The sequence below is a fragment of the Silurus aristotelis genome (assembly GCF_946808225.1).
Source record: "Silurus aristotelis genome assembly, chromosome: 5".
Taxonomy (NCBI): domain Eukaryota; kingdom Metazoa; phylum Chordata; class Actinopteri; order Siluriformes; family Siluridae; genus Silurus; species Silurus aristotelis.
This window is the reverse complement of record NC_139578.1, coordinates 12,082,426-12,102,355: the sequence shown is the minus strand read 5'-3', so window position 1 is coordinate 12,102,355 and position 19,930 is coordinate 12,082,426. Positions and strand designations below refer to the sequence as shown.

The 19,930-nt window shown below is 38.0% G+C and overlaps 2 protein-coding genes across 5 annotated transcripts in view; both read right to left on the bottom strand.

Annotated features, from left to right (window-relative positions):
• Positions 1 to 19,930, bottom strand: part of ndufs2 (NADH:ubiquinone oxidoreductase core subunit S2) — a 190,846-nt gene that overhangs the window by 51,727 nt on the left and 119,189 nt on the right. The window lies entirely within an intron of this gene.
• focad (focadhesin) overlaps positions 1 to 19,930 on the bottom strand; it is a 65,031-nt gene that overhangs the window by 17,670 nt on the left and 27,431 nt on the right. For all 4 annotated transcript variants that reach the window (XM_083542114.1, XM_083542115.1, XM_083542112.1 and 1 more), the window contains 11 exons: positions 15,541 to 15,645; positions 14,632 to 14,733; positions 13,870 to 14,000; positions 9,312 to 9,438; positions 6,931 to 7,065; positions 6,724 to 6,774; positions 6,531 to 6,614; positions 5,364 to 5,490; positions 2,564 to 2,752; positions 2,205 to 2,326; positions 448 to 540 (listed from right to left, as the gene is read on the bottom strand). In XM_083542114.1, coding sequence (XP_083398240.1) covers positions 448 to 540; positions 2,205 to 2,326; positions 2,564 to 2,752; positions 5,364 to 5,490; positions 6,531 to 6,614; positions 6,724 to 6,774; positions 6,931 to 7,065; positions 9,312 to 9,438; positions 13,870 to 14,000; positions 14,632 to 14,733; positions 15,541 to 15,645 — 1,266 coding nt within the window. The remainder of the gene's footprint in view (positions 1 to 447; positions 541 to 2,204; positions 2,327 to 2,563; positions 2,753 to 5,363; positions 5,491 to 6,530; positions 6,615 to 6,723; positions 6,775 to 6,930; positions 7,066 to 9,311; positions 9,439 to 13,869; positions 14,001 to 14,631; positions 14,734 to 15,540; positions 15,646 to 19,930) is intronic.

Sequence of the window (19,930 nt, the reverse complement as noted above, 5' to 3'; positions counted from 1 at the left end):
CAAAGCTTAAAGCTCAAGTAGAGTCTATAAAGAAGCAGATGGTTTTTTTTTCTTAAAAAAAAAAAAAAAGACAGCAGCACTTGTGTGTGCTTAAGAATCCTCAAGCAAGATTGCTACTGAATTTTTTACTTAACCTGAGTCCTAGTTTTTAACAGTGACCTTTTCATGGAGAAGGAATGTCTGTCAATACAAGATCTGTAGGCATTTCTCTTTACAAGTAACAACACCTTCATGTCTGCACTGGCACTCTGATGACACTGAGCAGTAATTAACTACAATTGGACGTATACTCAGCTTTCAGCTCGGTTTGTTTCTTTGATGTTGCCGTTTTCGTGGTCCTGTGAGTGCGCTTAGGAAAGTGATTGATGGAGTACTGAGAGATGGACTTAAAGAGGTCAAAACACAACACAAACGTGTCATTTTGCATATATACACAGACACACACACCTGTAGGACAGCATGGTATGCCCGGTTCATAAAGCCACGCCAAGCCTGAGGCAGGAGTAGAGAGCGGTGCCACTCTGAAGGTTGGATGTTCACCTGACAGATGTTTGGAAAGAAAGATAAGTGAGGTGAGGAGATATGCGGTAAAAGGACATTTTTACATTATATCACAGACCTCTAGCACTAAAACATTGCCTCGAGTTACTCGAACAATGCAGTGCTTCTGTTAGTCCATTTAACTACACACAGAGGGATGTGTTTCCGCACGGACCATAATTATTGACGCACCACCCGCTAAACTTTGGAGCACAATTGACGGCTAATGCAAGACACTGTGGAATAAAAGAAATGGAAGAACGGGGAGCAAACAGTGAGGGCCGTGGAGAAGATTCAGACCAAAAAAAACCCACCAGAATGTTTCCAAAGTTTGGGATCAATTCAAAGTAATTTGAAATAGATTTTTATATTTTTATTCACACAGTCAGTTCAGAACGTCCCCCTGCAGTGGCCGTGTAGAGCAGGTAGTGGAGCTCTTTTTTAAAGCTGACGATAAATACACGGATTTAGTGCGTATATAATTTAATAGCTTGGTATGTGTAAATTTGTTCCAATGTCATTCTGGTAAATGTACATTCATTTATTTAATTTTATTATATATTAAGAATATTAATTTATATATTTTGTTTGAAACTGGCACAAGTGAAATGAAGGAAAAAAAGGAAATTGTCAGTTCTTGAGAAGCTTAAACACCTAAATTCAACATCTCGCAGTGATCCTCTTTCAGCTCTGATAGTGACAGGGACGACCCGCTGGCAAAAACAATAATATGCCTATTTCACTATCAAATTTCAACCTGAACAGAAATGCAAAAGTGAGTTTTTACATTCTCACTGCTGAGCCTCAGCTCCCTGAAGCGACAAAGAAAGAAAGGATGCTGTCATGATTTTAACTCACCCTGGATTAAAGCCTATAGAGAAAGTGGATTATTGTTTGAGTACAGAATGTACATGATGGGGCATGCTTTTACAGGAAGATTATTAATGACAGGGCAGTGAGGTGTGGGACAAAGCAAAATGGAGATACTGTTACTGTCTGTCATGTTTTATTTCTCTTTTATACTATAATCTATCTGAATACTTGATTATGATTGGCTGTTGTGTGTTCTAAATCAACATGCTGCTTTATAAACAGCTGTGACCATAGTAAAATATATATATATAACATCTTATGTTGTCTATACAAAAGCAAGATTCCATAGTTAAATTATAGCAGGTATGATGCAATAAGATTTAAGTCGTTCTTTCACCAGTCTCCAGTTTTTCCTCCCTTTTTTTTGTTAATAATACAAAACAAAAATACGGCTCATCATTAGCTGAAATCTCTCCTGTAGCAGAACACTTATTGTCTGTTAGATAGCAATGACACTGGTGATTTATTTTTAGCAATTTTTCAATAAGCATCTGTTAATAGAAAAAGTCACTATATCAAAGATTTTATAGATTTTTTTTTTTAATAACTTGATTATACGCATGTAGTGTCTACACACGTCCATCTCAATAAGCTATTACTACAAAAATTACAATGTACCAATAATAATGATCAAATACAAGTATGATTTAAATTACAGCTGCCACTGCCAGAGCTGCACTGTTATACAAAACCGATCAGCATTTAGATTTCAAAAAGAATCCATCAGAGCATTAAAAAAAGGGTAAAACCATATCTTTTAATTTAGTACACTTAAGCACCAGATGTACTACCTCATGGATGAGGGTAGTTAACATCTGCTGAAAGCACCGCCCTCTGCTGATCATGAAGCGGTTAATAGGTCGTCCATCTCTGTCAGTCTGAACAGGAAGGTCGTAAGACAGCAGCAAACCAGCTGAAATAAACAAGTCATTACTACTCAAAAGGTGTGCTGAAGCCTGCCATTCTCATGATGTGATCAATAAGCACAGCTCATTTAAAGGTCTCATGAGCACTTGCTGTGCAAAGAGTCATCTTTCTGATCATTACAAATTCCAAAAGAGACACCTCAATGTCATATAAAAGTTTGTAAAAATTGTATTTGTTCACTGTGAGCTTTTTGTTTATGACCTCCAAGTCCCAGCATCTGTACCTGCGAGACCAGCTTTCAGACCTGGCTGCTTGTTCTTTTCATACATTTTTAGCATGAAGGCCGGGACTCCAGCGACAGTTTTGCCTTGGTCCGAGCGCAAGTTCCCACTTCTCAGAGCTAAATGGTACACTCCACGGGGCATTTGGCTCATCTCTTGTCTTATAAGAGCTGTTAAGAAGGTCTCAAGTGCTGTTGATATAGAAGTTGTTTGATTAGGATAAATAAATATTTCAAAAAAAAAAAAAAAAACCACATTATCAAATTGCAAAAAAACCAGACAGGTAACAATTAGTTAATCATCAAATCTCTATCAAATTCTGCTCATTCTTGTCTATTCTGTGGATTTTGTCATGACTCACACCCTCTAGTCCTTCTCTAATAGACATCATTGGATTTTTTTCCTTGTTGCCAGATTTTAACCTGTTTCAGCTTGTATGTGGTGTCAGGCACTAAACCCTAAGCTTGCCATAAGATGTAATAAGATTAAAGGGGGAAACAAAAAGCCTGTTATTGGGTGAATAAACACTTTGTATGAAGGGAATCACACACTGACAGGAGTAAATGCACTGACCTCGTTGGCTTACAGCAAACACTGTCTCTACACAGACAGGAGAAACCCAGATGACCTTCTTTACTGGTTTTACAGGACATTGCCAGCTATGGTATTCAAAATTCAAAACCCAGAGTATTTATTCTTCGTTTTCTAAATAATCAGTGAGCATTATAAATGCTGGCACCGGTTATTGGTTTGTAAAAACATACCGAATGTATTAAATCAGGAAATTGGCATTGTCCTATGTATTTTCCAGTATTATTCAATCATTCAGCAGAAAAGCGACCAGCACTTAAATTATGCTGCCATTCAGGATTTAGAGACATCATCATTAACATGTCAGCACAGGTGACATACGGAGAGCAGAAAAGAAAAAGGCCTGATTGTTTGGAGCTTATAGATGTTTCCTCAGTATAAGAGTGTGGAGTGAATGTGGGCACAGTAGACTATGTTTTTGAAGATGCTATTCAAGAAAGTGTTTTTTTTTTTTTTTATTATTGATTTTTTTTTTTAGAAGAATTTTTTGCACTGCAAGGGCATATCTTATTTTTTTGGATATAAAAAAATAGAAAACAGAGTTGCAACATTGATTTCATTATTTGCTAGATCCTCTTATCCACAAGTGAGGCATAATAGAATACAAGCGTGTAGCTGAACAAGTGAGGTTTAAGGGTCTTGCTCAATCACCCACCACTGTCAATCTTATGATTTGAACTCGAAGAACTTGGAGAGTTCAGGTCACTAGAGCAGAACCTTAACCATCTTAACCCATGGCTTTTCTAGCCATTTAAGCTAAAGGGATTTTCAGCTTGGCTAGCTTACTCAAAAGTTCACACCAATGTAGTGTTAAAAAACGTAGTCAGTGCGGTTGTGTGAATTCTAAAGATTTAGCATTAATAAAAGGTTTTTTTGTTTTAGAGAACTGTGATAAACTTTTGTTTTCACTTTATGACATTAATTAATTAATGACACTTTAATTTCAGCCCTTTTCGGGAAATTATCTGTGTACAATGATGCGTGCAGTATGAGGAAAATTAACGTCTTTTTCCACCGAAATAAAGCTGTTTAAACAGTTAAATCGAGCTGTAATGAATCACAATATGTGGCTCAATCCCCTCTATATTGTAAACAATATAATTTAAATTGCTTGTTAACGCTAGTTGGTTTACAGTTACCACTGCAAGAAAAGTTAATTAATATGAGACTTAATTAGCAGCAACCCAACACACGTACAGCAAAATACTGCAGTAAAACAGTCGGGTCTTATATATACTTTAATTCTTCACTCAAGTCAAATTAACCTTATTTATTACTACTAAATAAAAGCAATACCTCATTAACAAACACAACCGTCTGTTTCTTCAAAACACTTTGGTCGGTTTATGAAGTCAATTAACGAATAGCAAGAACATAGTAAACAAATTAAATCCAATAAATAAATCGAACAATAGCATGAAACTATAGAAACACAATATAGTATATATAAATACTTCTAAAATACATATCATGGCTAAAGATGTTAAGACTAGTCTCAGAGGCATGCACCAACTTACTGATATATTCACAGAGTATTTCCTTTCATGCTGTGTTCCAGTGTAAGAGGAGATGATAGATTATTGTTGTTTTGATAACAGCAGACCTGCGTGTTCTCATAAGCTTTTATGCTTCTCTTTAGGAGACAAAACAAGATACCAAGGTTTTCCCCCAAGCTTTTATAGAGGGAAAACACATCTTTTTTTTTGTATCAGTTATCGATGATGGATGTTTGATTAATGCTAACATTACTATTATAAAATAAACAGGAGAAGAATGTTTTGGGGTAACAATATGGGGAAGGAACACATGTTTTATGAGAGTTAGATGCTCACAAACCTTTGACTGTATAATTAAAAGGAAATGAACAATAACAATATTTACATTCATGACATTCGGCAGATGCCCTTATCCAAAAAGCCTGGATATAGTTATCTCATTTATACACCTGAGCAGCTGTGTGTTAAGAGCCTTTCTCAAAGAACCAGTAGTGGTAGCTTGGTATCTTTAGCTCTGAAATCACGATCTTCCGATATGAAGTCTGACATTTTCACCACAGAGCTACCATGCCAAAACAAATACATTTGTTTCTAGACCACAAGGGCAGAAATTCATCTTTTGTGCATTTGTTTTCTTTTACTATAGATCTGTATATCCATATTTAGTGATAACATTCCACGCTTCTCTAAGTTCATGGTTAAGATATGACCATACCTGGCAAAACTGGTTGTGGTGTGAGACTAACAAGGTTAATATATGAAGTGCCAGGAACAGTGAGGTCTTCTTCATTCTCCTTCTCTTCCTCATCCTGATCACATGGCGGCTTCCCTTCAGGTCTTGCCTGCGAATAAACGTGATGGAAATATAGTATTACAAAACCTGTATGAGTGTATGCTCTAAAGCATTGGTCTTCAACCATGGGTTCCATGGGCCGCAGAGCGGCATTTTGGGAATAGCCTGCCGCCGCTTTTTCCCGGTATTACTGCATGTGTGCAGGACCGAGAAATATGTCCTTATTATTTTCTAAAGCTCATTTCTAAGTTTCTTTAACTAACCCGTAAACCTGTCTGTGCTTATATGATTTCCTGTTCTGTCCCTTAACCCAGACTCAACGCGCTACAACGGCTTGTATCTAAACAGTAGCCGACCAAGAAAATCATTGTTCATTGTCTATCTCCTTCCTTTCGCAACTATTTCTCTCGGGAGTTTATCTTTTGGCATCGTCATGCGTTTAAAAAAAAAAAAAGTTTTTTCTCCAGATGCCGTACAGCTCAGAACACAGGTAAGGTGCGTTTTTTCATTTCCGTTCGGAAATTTCATTGGTCTAATGTTATGGGGCTCAGTTTTTTGGCTTGCAGTTTGTAAAATCGGGAAAAACCCAGGAAAAATTCCTAAATAAGCCACTTCGTTGTTTAAGCCGCAAGGTTCAAAATGTGGGGAAAAAAGTAGCGGCTTATAGTCGCTATAAAAAAAAAAAAAAGCTAAATCTAAAGTTCATGTGAATGTATAATAGTCCACATAATGGTAAAAGGAAAATTTATAAAACTGCAAATATACTAAAAATACAACTGGGAACAACTTAAATTGTGATTTTATTGCAAAATATATGTTTGTTATGATGCATAAATCTTTTTAAATGCTTTGGAAAATATATGAAAATATACAATGATTCATGTACAACAACAACATAGTTCTAATTGTCTTATTAAAATAGACCTAGTGTAATAATAATTGGTTTCTGTTAATATCAGTGGCTATGTTTGACACATTTTGTATCAGGGGGTCCCTGCCCCATGTCACTATTGCCTAAAGGGTCCTTGAACTGGATAAACGTTGACGACCCCTGCTTCAAATCTTAAAATATAGTGAGTGGATACATACTGGCTCAGGAAGGTGCAAGATGGAGTGACAGGATTCAGGAAATTCAGACAGGGCTCTGTAGCCACTGCTAGCTACTTCAGCATCCTGAAAAAGACGTTCAATACAAATAGCAGCTATTTAAATACCATATTGAATTGAACTGCATTCGAAAATACTACACAGTGGTAGAAAATAATAACACAATGACGCATACCGGTCTCAGAGTGTAGCTCCATAGAATACTGACCACTTCACTTTTAAAATTCTATACAACACAATCAAAAAAATTGAGAAAGTAAGGACAATTTTACTGCATTGCAGAACTTTATTACATAAAACAATAAAGCACAAGGCAAACTCATGATAACATGATATGGATTATAAAATACAGTCGAAGCAAAAGAGAAAATAGTAGCCAGACCTCATATTGCTCTGTTTTGACATGCAGCGTGGGCACCAGGGAGAGAAGTTCAGCTATGGACTTTAACACCAGGGGTCTCGTCTCACAGCTCAGCTTGGGAGAAAGCGCCTTCCATGTGGAGCCCAAATCAACCACCTGGTTTAGATCAGAGTGAATAATAAGGGTTCAATATATGCACCAAAATATTGTAAATAAACACACACATGGAATCACACCATTGTACAGAATCTGTCTTTTGCATTAAGATTTCCCTTTTTGTTCTAAGATGACAATGCCCCTAATGAAAGGGGGTTTAAAGACATGGTACGTTGAAGGTTTGAAGAACTCCACTGCCTGCACAGATCCCTGAACTCATCCCCACTTAACACCTTTGGGATGAACTGGAACATGGATTTCACCCCAGAACTCCTGAACCTGCAGCAGTACCTGGGCTCATTGATGTTCTTGTAAAACCTAGTGAAAAGTCTTCTTAGAAGAGTGTAGGTTCAATCTGAAATTGGAGGGTCAATTACAAATGCACAAGCACAAATGTTTGGCCATATAGTAAAGCGGTAGAGAACCTTTACTTTAAGGTTTCCTAATCATCTAAGGGAACATCTGGTAAATAATTAAATTACTTTTAAAAGCAAATCACTTAGTTTAGATAAATAGCTGACAATTTGGACTCTATTAAATACTTGTGTGTGTGAAGGCGAGGACAAAACACCAAAGAATCTAAAATACTGTCCAAAAAAGTCCTTACTGACCTTTTTGTTGAAGGTTTGCGAAAAATGTGCTACATTAGGATCTTCGTTAGAAAAGTATAATAATAACTATGTATCTATTTGGTAGTCTGTATTAAAGACCAAAGACTGTGGTGGACAGTAACAAAGTAAATACAATTTGTTACTGTACTCAAGCTGCTTTTTTATGTATCTGCACTTTACTGTAGTATTTCCATTTTGGTAGACTTTTACTTCACTACATTTCAAAGTCAAATAGCTTTCATTTTTTCTCAACTACATTTTGTGAAAAGTCGTTCCTTTTTATTTATGAGTGAATAAACTGGCCGCAGCAAACCACCAATCAGGGTAGAGCGCGCGCTCCGCTTTAAACTTGTTTTGATTGGCGCTTGGCGGTATCCACTTTTCACCAACATACAGTTCAGCGTCAGTTCAACAACAAGCAGAACGTTTAGAGAGGAATAAATGATGAAAGAAACTCCTTGATTAAGCAAGAGTCTTGTTACAAAAATGATAATAGCAACATTATAGCCATAATAAACCATAGTACTTTGAATACTTAAGTACATTTGAAGGCAAATACTTTGGTACTTTTAAATGGAGCACATTTCCTTTTACTGGAGCAATAATTTACAGAGTGTATTGCTAGTACATGGTTTGTGTACTTCCTCCACCACTAGTATTAAAGCAGTTACTGCATTTTATGGCAAATTATTCATCGCTAGGCATTATTGTACATTAGCTACCACTTTTGGGTTGCCATTAATATGACTCGTCTTCCTGACTAGTTGCTGAATTTGTGAATTTTCAGCTCCTGAATTTCACAAGCTGGAAATGCTCAAAGGCAGCAAAGATCTAGCCAAATGCAAGGCAGGTTTATTCATAACGCACAACTTTCTATGTGAGAGAGATTTCATAATTAATTCATTCATTTTCTCCCGCTTATCCGTAATTCGGGTTGCGGGGGCAGCAGTCTAAGCAGGCCCCCGCCTTCGACTGCTGCCCAATCCTCACAGCACCGTCCCTTACGGTCCCTCCTGTAGGTGGTGAGCCCACGGGAAGGCGGCCCCACGTCACTCCGACGTCACGGACCTTGATATTTCCCTCGTAAGGGACCCCCGGAGCATAGAGGGTTAAGGGCCTTGCTCAAGGGCCCAAGAGTGGCAGCTAGGCGATACCGGGGCTTGAACCCCAGACCTTCCGATCGGCAACCCAGCGCCTTAACCGCTGGAGCCACCACTCCCCCAGATTTCATAATGCTGTATTAAAATAAATTATTAAAATGGTAGGACTAGGAATAAAGTAAAATAAATGCAGGTTGAATGCTGAAGTGCTGAAGGCACAATGGAATTCTTTTGAAAGTGTAGTGTTTTTAGTCTGCACTTTCTGTGTGACTGTGAGTGACTGTGTGTGTGTGTGTGTGTGTGTGTGTGTGTGTGTGTGTGTGTGTGTGTCTCTTAGTGTGTGCACGCATATCTAATATCTTCTGGGACTTTGTTCCAGCTGAGTTCAGCATAGTAGCTGTAAGCTGCCTCGCCATGCTTTATCCTAAATCTGACCAGTATTTGCTGACCAGAGCCTCCTGGTGTGAGTTGCCTAAGGTTAGCCATTAAAGCAGAAGAAGAAGAACTTCTGTAGGATAGAAGCTGGATTTCAAACCTCAGCCCTGCACAGCTCATGAAGGCCCTGCAGAGCCAGCGCTGCTGGAGTGGCCTGGTCCTTCCGGGAGCACTGATTCAGTGTATCTGTGATGGCTGCCAGCATGTCTCCTCCATGCTGGTAGGGCCTAGTGGAACAAAAAATAAATAAAACAACGTTAGCAACAGATGCACTGCAGGATCTGTACATTTTAATTAAAATGTTTGCAGTTTGAGCTTTTCCCCAGTCAACAAAAAGAAAAACCCAATCTGCCTAAACCATAAATAAACATGCATTCACAGTTTTATTGTCTTAACTAAACTCCAACAACAACCTAAATTAGCAGCAAGAACCTCCACCAAATGTTTTCTATAGATTTCTATAGAACTGCTTTATGTTGAGGAGAGGGTTATAGTGCTTTCTACTGGGCACGGATCAAATACTCACAATACTCCCACTGCTGCTATTTCTACTATTACCCATGCTGCATTTGCTTGACCACTAACTATCTCATCTATGGAAACCAGGTAACCTATGAACAACTCTCATTTGTGAATACCTATCTCATAACTGGATTATCTCATGTGTCTGGAGGGTTTCTATTTTTTACTTTTTCTATGTTTTACTTTTAATTCTTTTATTATTTTTAAAAATGTATTTTACGCATCTCTCAATACACATATTTTGCTAGAATGCATTCATTTCTACTTTGGAGCACATTCTTTTGGAATTGCTTTTAAACCGGGCAAAAAATAATAATCTCACGATGAAGGTTAGTGGTGTCTGTTGAAGTTACAAAAGAATTTCCAGACAGATTTAAGAAATACCATCACAGATTTAAACAGCAATCCAGATGTTTCAGTTTGTTTTGTTCTTGTTTTAATATCCCTATTTAGCTACACTATACAATGCTTCAAATTTGGGATGAGCTTTCGGTTTTGGAAACAGAAAAAATTCTGCTTCCGCACTCCTGTTCCCAAACGACCACCTGAAAGACTGTTTAACGCTATAACAATTTTTGCTTGATATTTGAGATAGCAGTCGAGGGTCCCCTGGTGGTCTAGTGGTTAAGATGCAGCGCTCCCACCGCTGCGACCCGGGTTCGATTCCCGGTCAGGGAACCATCCCCAGCCACTCTTAGTGCCGGTCCCAAGCCCGGATAAATTGGGGAGGGTTGCGTTAGGAAGGGCATCCAGCATTAAAACATGTGCCAAATCAAACGTGCGGAGGATCCGCTGTGGCGACCCCTAACGGGAGAAGCCGAAAAGACCGTTTATTTGAGATAGCAGTCAAACCTGTTGTGTTTGGAGGGAAAATAATACACCACACACATTTACTAAAACCTTATTCGAGTGACTTCAGCTACACTTTGCCCAACAGAAAAAGTTAATGCCTGAGCTCATTCCCTCATATTTGTAGAACGTACTGATATAAGGAACGATTAAATAAATCCCTAAAACCAATTAATTATCACCACTTGATCAACAGAAGCCGATTAGTTACAACATAAAAAACTGCAACAAATTGATACCGGTAGTAACTTAATACATATAAAAAAAACTGTACACAATTATTTAAATCATAGACAGTCAAAACTCTCTTTTCTTGAAACAATCGTATTAGTCACATTGTTTATCAAACCGAATGATGTAGTGCTACACACATTTGCATTAAAGAATTCCTACTGTGATCTACTCTGTTGAAGGCCTGATGAGCAAACTACCGTAATTTCGGGACTATAAAGCGCACCCATATATAAGCCGCACCCACTGAATTTTACAAATATTTTTTATTTTTAACATAAATAAGCTGCACCTGTCTATAAGCCACAGGTGTCTACACTAATGTACTTTACACAGGCTTTAACGAAAGACACGTTACACACGGTGTAACAGGTGAAATATGTTGCGCTTCCTTTAGGAGCATAGCGGTATTTAGGGAATAGCATGCCACTGCCTTTTTCCGGTATTACTGCATGTGTGCAAGACGAGGATTATGTCCTTATTATTTTCTGATGCTCATTTCTAAGTTTCTTTGACTAACCTGTAACGCTGTTGCCAAGAAAAAAAGCACGAGTTTTGGAAACCTGTCTGTGCTTATATGATTTGTGTTGCAACTGGAGTTAGTGAGCTCTCCCTTCACCCAGACTCAACACGCTACAACGGCTTGTATCTAAACAGTAGCCGACCAAGAAAGTCATTGTTCACTGTCTTCCTCCTTCCTTTCACAACTATTTCTCTCAGGAGTTTATCTTTTAGCATCTTCATGCGTTAAAAAAAAAAACTTTTTTTCTCCCGATGGCGTGCAGCTCAGAACACAGGTGAGGTGCATTTTTTCGTTTCCATTCGGAAATTTCATTGGTCTAATGTTATGGGGCTCAGTTTTTTGGCTTGAAGTTTATGAAACCGGGAAAAACCCAGGAAAAATTCATAAATTAGCCGCTTCGTTGTTTAAGCCACGGGGTTCAAAACGTGGGAAAAAAGTAGCGGCTTATATTCCGAAAAATACGGAAAAAGAAACTGTACACTGCCAACAGCACATCAGTAAAGATTGGGATTCTTCTCATACACAACAGCCTAGTGATCATGTAGAAACACTGCAGAATTTGTACAGGGTCATTGCTTTAATCTTTGATATTCTACCTTTGGAACAGACCAACTAAACACTAAGGAAAGTGCAAACTTGTCTACCTCTCATTAAGGGAAGAAAAATACTGTGCATGAGCTGTTACTATAGAAACAATAAATTATTAGAGAAGGAGTGTATTAATATAAACTGATCATTAATGCTAGAGCAGGACCTTGTCTGTGAGCTGCTGGAGCTCTGAGACATAGTGTTGTAGGGGGGGTTTCGATTCTGACTAGTGTTTCTCTTTCCTCTTGAAGTGCAATCTTGAGATGACTGAATGCAGTAAAGGAGGACATTAAAAAAAACTTTTTTTTTCATTCTAGTGAGAACTTGCATAACTACATATTCAAAATCCATAAAAGAATTTGAATTACTTGACACTAATGACAACAAACAACATGACAGTGGATGATGTTGAAGGGCAGTTGTTGTGCCTGCTCTCCTGCTAGTTTAAAAGCGTCGTTAAAGATTCATGTCAACTAACCAACAAAAAAGGCGAAAAAACGTTCACTCGCATTTATATCAATACACGAATATAAACAGCTGACAGAAATGTTGCAGGCCAGAGCTCCTTTGTTTTTTTTTTAGGCATATGCAGAAGTTACGTGAGCATTTTTAGATGTTTCAGTGCGGAAAGACTAATTTTCTAAAAAAGAATGAAAACGACAACAAAAACGCCGTTTTTCAGATCATTGCGGAGACGTACAATGAAGTTAGTGAAGGATCAGTAGAAAAGATTTTTTATTTCAATCGTGATTAAAACCTGATTAATGTATTGATCGCGGTTCACACGATTTAGAAAAAATGGGTGTGGAGAGTGAGGAAAAATGTTGATGATCAGTTGATGGGATAAAAGGTTGGAGATAAAATCTAGACACAAAACAGCATTTAGTAAAATAATTTTTCTCTGTGGATCTCCACCATGCAATTTAAATGGCAAGTAAAACACATTCGGATAGAATTCAAGGCTGTGTCACATACACTACCCTGCAGAAACACAAACACAATGCAAAGAAAAAAGCTCTTGTATATTCTTACGATAGGATCAACTTCTTGTTCCTTTATTTTGTCTATAAAAGTATCACACATCACTTTCAATCACTCACTTTCCTGATTGGCCACTCGCAGATTTCCAGATTTCTTTCTTGCCTAAAGTCGCAATGGTGACGTTTCACGCACATATGCATTCAAAACCTCCACCATATTTATGTATTTTTTCCTGTCTGACTCATAGAATGATGAACAAATACAAATACAACAATAGATCCTACAACCATAAAAAAACTCAACAATCTTTAATATTAAAATAACTGCAAAGTAATTGACATTCCCTCTTGCACAGAGGTCCTAGTGACACTGAATATTCTAAATGTGCCACAAAATACATGAATAAAATAAATAAATACATATGGATTTCGTGGTTGGGACTGGCAGCGAGCCAAAATGTGTCGGAATGAATTCATTTCTCCTTGTCCTACACTTCTCTTTCCACGCTGCTTCTTATTTCTGCTTTAATCCCTCAGGTATCCCCAGGTGATCGCAGTCAGATGGTGAATAAAGATTAGAAGGTGAATAGTGCTGATTCAAGCAGTCCGGAGAAATACTAGAACACCTGGGGAACTCTGCAAACGGCACGCTTTATTTGATTGCCGAGGAATCCGACTACTCCCAGGAAACTCTCCCATCAGGAAGGCGCTCGACTGACAGCGCTAATTCCCATCTTGTGTTCAGCGGGGCCTTATAATGTCTTTCGGCCCATTATGTTGTTATGCGATCCGACGGCGTGCACCGCAAGTGTGTACGTGAAAAGCGCTCTCCCCTGCACTTTATAGGACTACTTAACCGACTGTGATGGTTCTCAGAGTCATCTGGAAATGGAGACTAGAGGCTTGATGAAATGGAGATGAAATGTGAGCTTGGTGTGGGTTAGTGTGTTAAGCGTATGAAGGACCTCTCCCTGCAGATGTCCCGCACACATGCAGCTCTGGCCAGAATCTGCTCCCATTGAACCTCCTTCCCCAGCACAACTGAGGATTTCTCCAGCAGCGCCATTAGTTTCTGCAGGTCTGGGTACACACGATCCTACACACAAACACACACACAGCCAATAAGTGCGTTGCATTTAAGCATATCAATAAATAATTATCTAACAACTGATTAACTTATAGTTAATAGTCACAGTCAAGTATTTGAAGTGGAAAAAAAATGAAAATGTGAGTACGAATTCAACAGGCAGTGCAATGTGTCAATGCTTCAATTGCCTTAATTTCTGTCTATACTTTCCCTTTTCACCCTACTTTGGTGTCTGACTTTACTAACACCCTTGTGGTTTAATTAACACAAATCTCTACAAGCACCCTCCAAAATCTAGTGGAACATCTTCCCTCAAGAGTGGAGATTATTATAACAGCAAAATAACTGTAGAATAGCAATTTCAGAAAGAACATGTGAATCTGACGGTCAGTTTTTCACAAACTTACGTTCATACAGTGCATCATAAGTCATGTAATAATATGTGATTTGTCCAAAGTGTATTTCAAATATTATCACAGGCTGTTTAAGTAGTTATTTTGTCTATTTTTGGATTGTAATATTTGCTTTTGTTAAAAATGAGAACGTCAATTAATTTTAATACTTAATACTATGCAAAATGAACCGTAATCACCACGCAAAGTGAGCACAATTAAAAATTGTATAACTAATACAAGTGTACCTGTTTACGCCACAGTGCAGTGAGCAGCCGCAGAGCCACGGCTCTCAGCTTAGAGCAGCTGGCCAGCATCTGGAGAACGTGCAGGACCTGCGGTATACAGAACTGCGAGAACAAAGAAAGCTTCAGCGTAATGAGGAAACTCAAAGGGCCCATCTAGAGCAATCCAGAACACTATAATCCCCTTTAAAAGCACTTCAATAACAAGGCTTAGTTGCATGGGGGCAATGAATCTGCTCTATCACAGAGCTGAAAAGCTGAGTCGGTGCTTTGGTACTCATTTAACACCCGAATTTCATTAACGGAAGACAGACGTTGTGCACTTTTTTTTTTTTTTTTTTTTCGTAAATAAAACCTGGGCTTAAAAAGCAGTGAATTGTTTATAATGACCTGAAACCTAGAAACAGTGACTACTGTTATACATAGGAAAGACTTAAAGTAGCTTGGAGAGGGCATGCTATTAAATGTATTTATTAAAGAATAAAAATAATTATTTATTTTGTTGACTAAAAGCATAAGCAAATGTTATTGTCTTTCAGTTTCACCGAAGTGATGAATAACACGCAAAGCTGGAGAAAGACCACTGAATTACAATAACACGAGGAAGCAGTGGACTGTTTCGTGCGTGTGCCCACAGCACCAGGTGAGCTGTTGCCATAACAACAAGAGAAGCATAATTACTGCCCAAAATGCAGCCCATTCCAGACATTTCTATTTCTGCAGCCAATAAAACCCTCCTGTGCAGGACAGAGGAATACCTCGGATGCCTAAAAAGAAGCACTATAAATAAAAAATAATAAAAAAATAAGGAAACAGGATTTATGTGCTGGAAGTGTAAATATGTTTTTTATTGTTATTGCACTTTTCTGTGTGGTAGAGCCTGTGGTAGAGAAGTGAAATGGAAATACGCACCACATGTGTTGTCAGCTTTGGTAAGGTGAAGAGTACAGCATGAGACAAAGTCAGGTCAGAGACTCGGCCCACCTTAAACATTAACACTGGCAGCAGACATGGCACCTGAGACAGAAAGAGAGAAAGGGGGAGAGATGAATTTAAAAAAGACAAAGTAAAAATGAAAAAACATAAGCGTGAATGTAAAATGCAAACAAGGGGGAAAAATGGAGCGTAAAAAAGAGGAAAGACAAAAAGGAAAAGAAGGATATTTATAATGATCGAGCAAATGGAAGGTGAGACAGTAAAAAAAAAAAAAAAAGCTATACAGAAAAAGCAAAAAAAAAAAAAGCAATAAAGGAAGAACAAAAGACAAAAAGAAAGAAAGAATGTCAGAGAGAAAGAAAGAAAGACTGATTTGAGTAAAACAAGCAACACAAAGGGCAATTACAAAAATAAACACAGTAAAAGAAAGATTTTGAAAAAGAAGAGGAACAGGTGAATGTGAGAGAAAGACAGAAAGACAGGAAATAAGATGCACACTCAGCAGAATAACTGCTGGTGATGAGTGAATGACATGGGGGGGGGGGGGGTGGAGAAACGTGAGAGAAACATGCACACAAGCATTTTAGAGGTGGTGCAGTCATGGGAGCAATAAATCCCTTCAGACTACACAGAAGAAAAGATGAACAGGCCTCAATTGGTGGTAAGAATGCTTGCTCAGACATCACTCTAAAGAAGGAGGAGGAGAAAGAAGAGGAAGAGAAGAGGGAGAAGAAGAAAAAAGAAGAAAGGAAATGGAATAAAAGAAGGGCAAGGAAGAAGAAAAAAGAAGGAGGATGAGAAAGAAGAAACGGTGAAGGAGAAAGAGAAAAATATAATTAAAAAAAGAAATAAGAAGTGGGAGGAGAAGAAGGGAGAAAGAGAAGAAGGAAAAAAACAGGTGGAGGACAGAAGTAAAAACAACAGAAAGGAGGAGTAGAAGAAGGAAGAGAAAGAGAAAGAGAATAAAGAGTAGGAAGAGGAGAAAACAAAGGAACAGCAAGGAAAAGGGGAAAAGGTAAAGGAGGACAGAGAAGGAAGATAGAGAGGAGAAGGAAGAAAATAAAGAAAGAATAAGGTGAAAAAGAAAGGGGGGAATAAGGAAAAGAAATAAAAGTTGGAAGAGAGAAAAGGAAAAAACAGAGGAGAAGAAGGAAGAAAAAGAGAATAAAAAGAAAGTCAAGAATGAAGGGGGAAAAGAAGGAAGAAAAAGAGAAGAAAAAGAAAGTAGAAAAGGAGAAGGAAGAAAAAAAAATTAAGAGAAAGTAGAAAGGAGGAGAAGAAAAAAGTAGATGAGGAGAGAGAAGGAGGAAATCATCCCCCATCATGATTACAACCCATCCATCACACACAGTGAGCATGGAGAGAAAACAGAGAGAGAGACACGGCTCACTGTAGAAATCTTCTCTCAAAACACTCACGTCTTAAACATTATTTAAGACTCTTTCATCATGCGGCATGTTGGCGAGTGGCCAGTGTTTACCCGGCTTTCAAGTCCTGAGAAAACCGGGATGTTTTAAGCCTGTGGGAAGAGCTGGAAATGTTGAGGAAGCCAAACAAGTGTCAAAATATGACAATGCTCTGATACCTGCCAAGTGCAAGATAAAAGCACACCGCTCTCCATCCGTACAGGTAAACAAAAACAAACACAAACATCCCTATCGTTCTCAAGAGAATTCCGCCTAAAGTAGAATATGAGCAAATCAAGATCCAGACAACCTTCTACCCATCAACCAGACTGAATATTCTAACTCAAATCTCTTTAGAGGTCAAAGAGCCAGACAGTCAGCCAGACATACAGAAGGATTAAAAAAAAAAAGCAAGCAAAAAAGTAAGCAAGTAAGCAAGAAAGAAAGAAAGCAAGAAAGCAAGAAAGAAAGTAAAGGTACACTCGGGTCTGGAGTAAAGGAACACTCGGGCTGGAGTGAAGGTACACTCGGGTCTGGAGTGAAGGTACACTCGGGTCTGGAGTGAAGGAACACTCGGGTCTGGAGTGAAGGAACACTCGGGTCTGGAGTGAAGGAACACTCGGGTCTGGAGTGAAGGAACACTCGGGTCTGGAGTGAAGGAACACTCGGGTCTGGAGTGAAGGAACACTCGGGTCTGGAGTAAAGAAACACTCGAGTCTGGAGTGAAGGAACACTCGGGTCTGGAGTGAAGGAACACTCGGGTCTGGAGTGAAGGAACACTCGGGTCTGGAGTGAAGGAACACTCGGGTCTGGAGTAAAGGAACACTCGGGTCTGGAGTGAAGGAACACTCGGGTCTGGAGTGAAGGAACACTCGGGTCTGGAGTAAAGGAACACTCGGGTCTGGAGTAAAGGTACACTCGGGTCTGGAGTGAAGGAACACTCGGGTCTGGAGTGAAGGAACACTCGGGTCTGGAGTGAAGGAACACTCGGGTCTAGAGTGAAGGAACACTCGGGTCTGGAGTAAAGGAACACTCGGGTCTGGAGTAAAGGAACACTCGGGTCTGGAGTAAAGGAACACTCGGGTCTGGAGTGAAGGAACATTCGGTATGTTGGCCATATTAAAGTTTGCCAACAGCAAGAGGAAACTGAGTTTGGTGTTCTAACCCCAGAATTAGGGATTAACCCTACAACGCTCCCACTATACACTCCACACCGCAGGAGCCGAGAACGACGACCCTGCCTGCCGAGAATAGCGTGACCTCTGACCCCATCAGCTAGCCAATTAACAGCCCTTAGAAGGGCTGCTGAGCTGGGAGGAGTAGTGGAAAGGGCAAGGACATGCAGTGAGAAAAGGACCATAAACATCTTGACAATATGCCACAAATTATTTAATAAAATTCTGCTATTATTATTATTAATATTATTATTATAGAAGGTGTTAATAGAGGATGTTTGAAGAGGTGTGAAGCTTGATAACACAAAATATCCAATTAGGCAGGAAAAAAAAAGAAAACAAGACAGCGATTAAAAACAGTGAGGTAAATATCCTGTGCGAGTGCTGTACAATATTAAACACTTCTGACCAGATAGACCACAGTATCAGTGCTGATGAATTCTGTGGACCGAAGTTCATGAGTTCACAGCTTAAATCTTCACAAGCTGTATGTAGAGAATATTTTCTGTCCAGGCCATGTGCTTGGACAGGAAATGTTTTTTTTTTCTGCTGTCTGAAATGTATTCATGTTTAATCAAAACAAAGAGGAAAAAGTAAGAGAAAAAGGACAAATTTAAAACATGTATAAAACCCACATGTAAAAGTAAAATGAGGCAACAATGAAAGAAAGAAAGAAAGAAAGAAAGAAAGAAAGAAAGAAAGAAAGAAAGAAAGAAAGAAAGAAAGAAAGAAAGAAAGAAAGAAAGAGGAGAAAAACAGAGCAAAATTAAGAAATAGAGTAAAAAAAGAATTACAGAAGAAAAAAATATGAGAAAACCAGAGAAAAAACTAAAAGTGAGAGAAGAAAAAGTGTAAAAGCAAAAAAGGGGGCAAAATACAGGGGGTAAAAGAAAAGAAAATGAACAAAAAAAAGAATATCAGAAATAAATCATGAAAAAAATTATTTAAAAAATAAGAAACAAAAAAAGAAAGAGAAAACAGCAGAAGAAAAAAGAGCAACACAAAGTGCAGACAAAAAAACGCAGAAAAAGCCATAGATAGAGAGTAAAAGAAAAATTGAGAATATAAAAGACTGAAATAAACAAGAAAGAAAAAGAAGGAAAAGAAAAAGAGAAAGAGAAAGAAGGAAAGAAAGAAAGAAAGAAAGAAAGAAAGAAAGAAAGAAAGAAAGAAAGAAAGAAAGAAAGAAAGAAAGAAAGAAAGAAAGAAAGAGGGATAAAAAAGCAAGCAAGAAAGAAAGACTGAAATAAACAAGAAAGAAAGAAAAGGGGATAAAAATGCAAGAAAGAAAGCAAGAAAGAAAAAGAAAGACTAAAATAAACAAGAAAGAAAGAAAGAAAGAAAGAAAGAAAGAAAGAAAGAAAGAAAGAAAGAAAGAAAGAAAGAAAGAAAGAAAGAAAGAAAGAAGGAAAGAAAGAAAGCAAGAAATAAACAAGAAAAAAAAAAGAAAGAATAAACCAAGAAAGAAAGAAAAAGACTAAAATAAACTAGAAATAAAGAAATTAAATAAGAAGGAAAGAAAGAAAGAAAAACTGAAATAAACAAGAAATAAAGAAAGAAATTACTAAGAAAAAAATAAAAATAATTAATTAAGAAAGAAAGAAAGAAAGAAAGAAAGAAAGAAAGAAAGAAAGAAAGAAAGAAAGAAAGAAAGAAAGAATTAAACAAGAAAGAAAGAAAGAAAGAAAGAATTAAACAAGAAAGAAAGAAAGAAAGAAAGAAAGAAAGAAAGAAAGAATTAAACAAGAAAGAAAGAAAGAAAGAAAGAAAGAAAGAAAGAAAGAA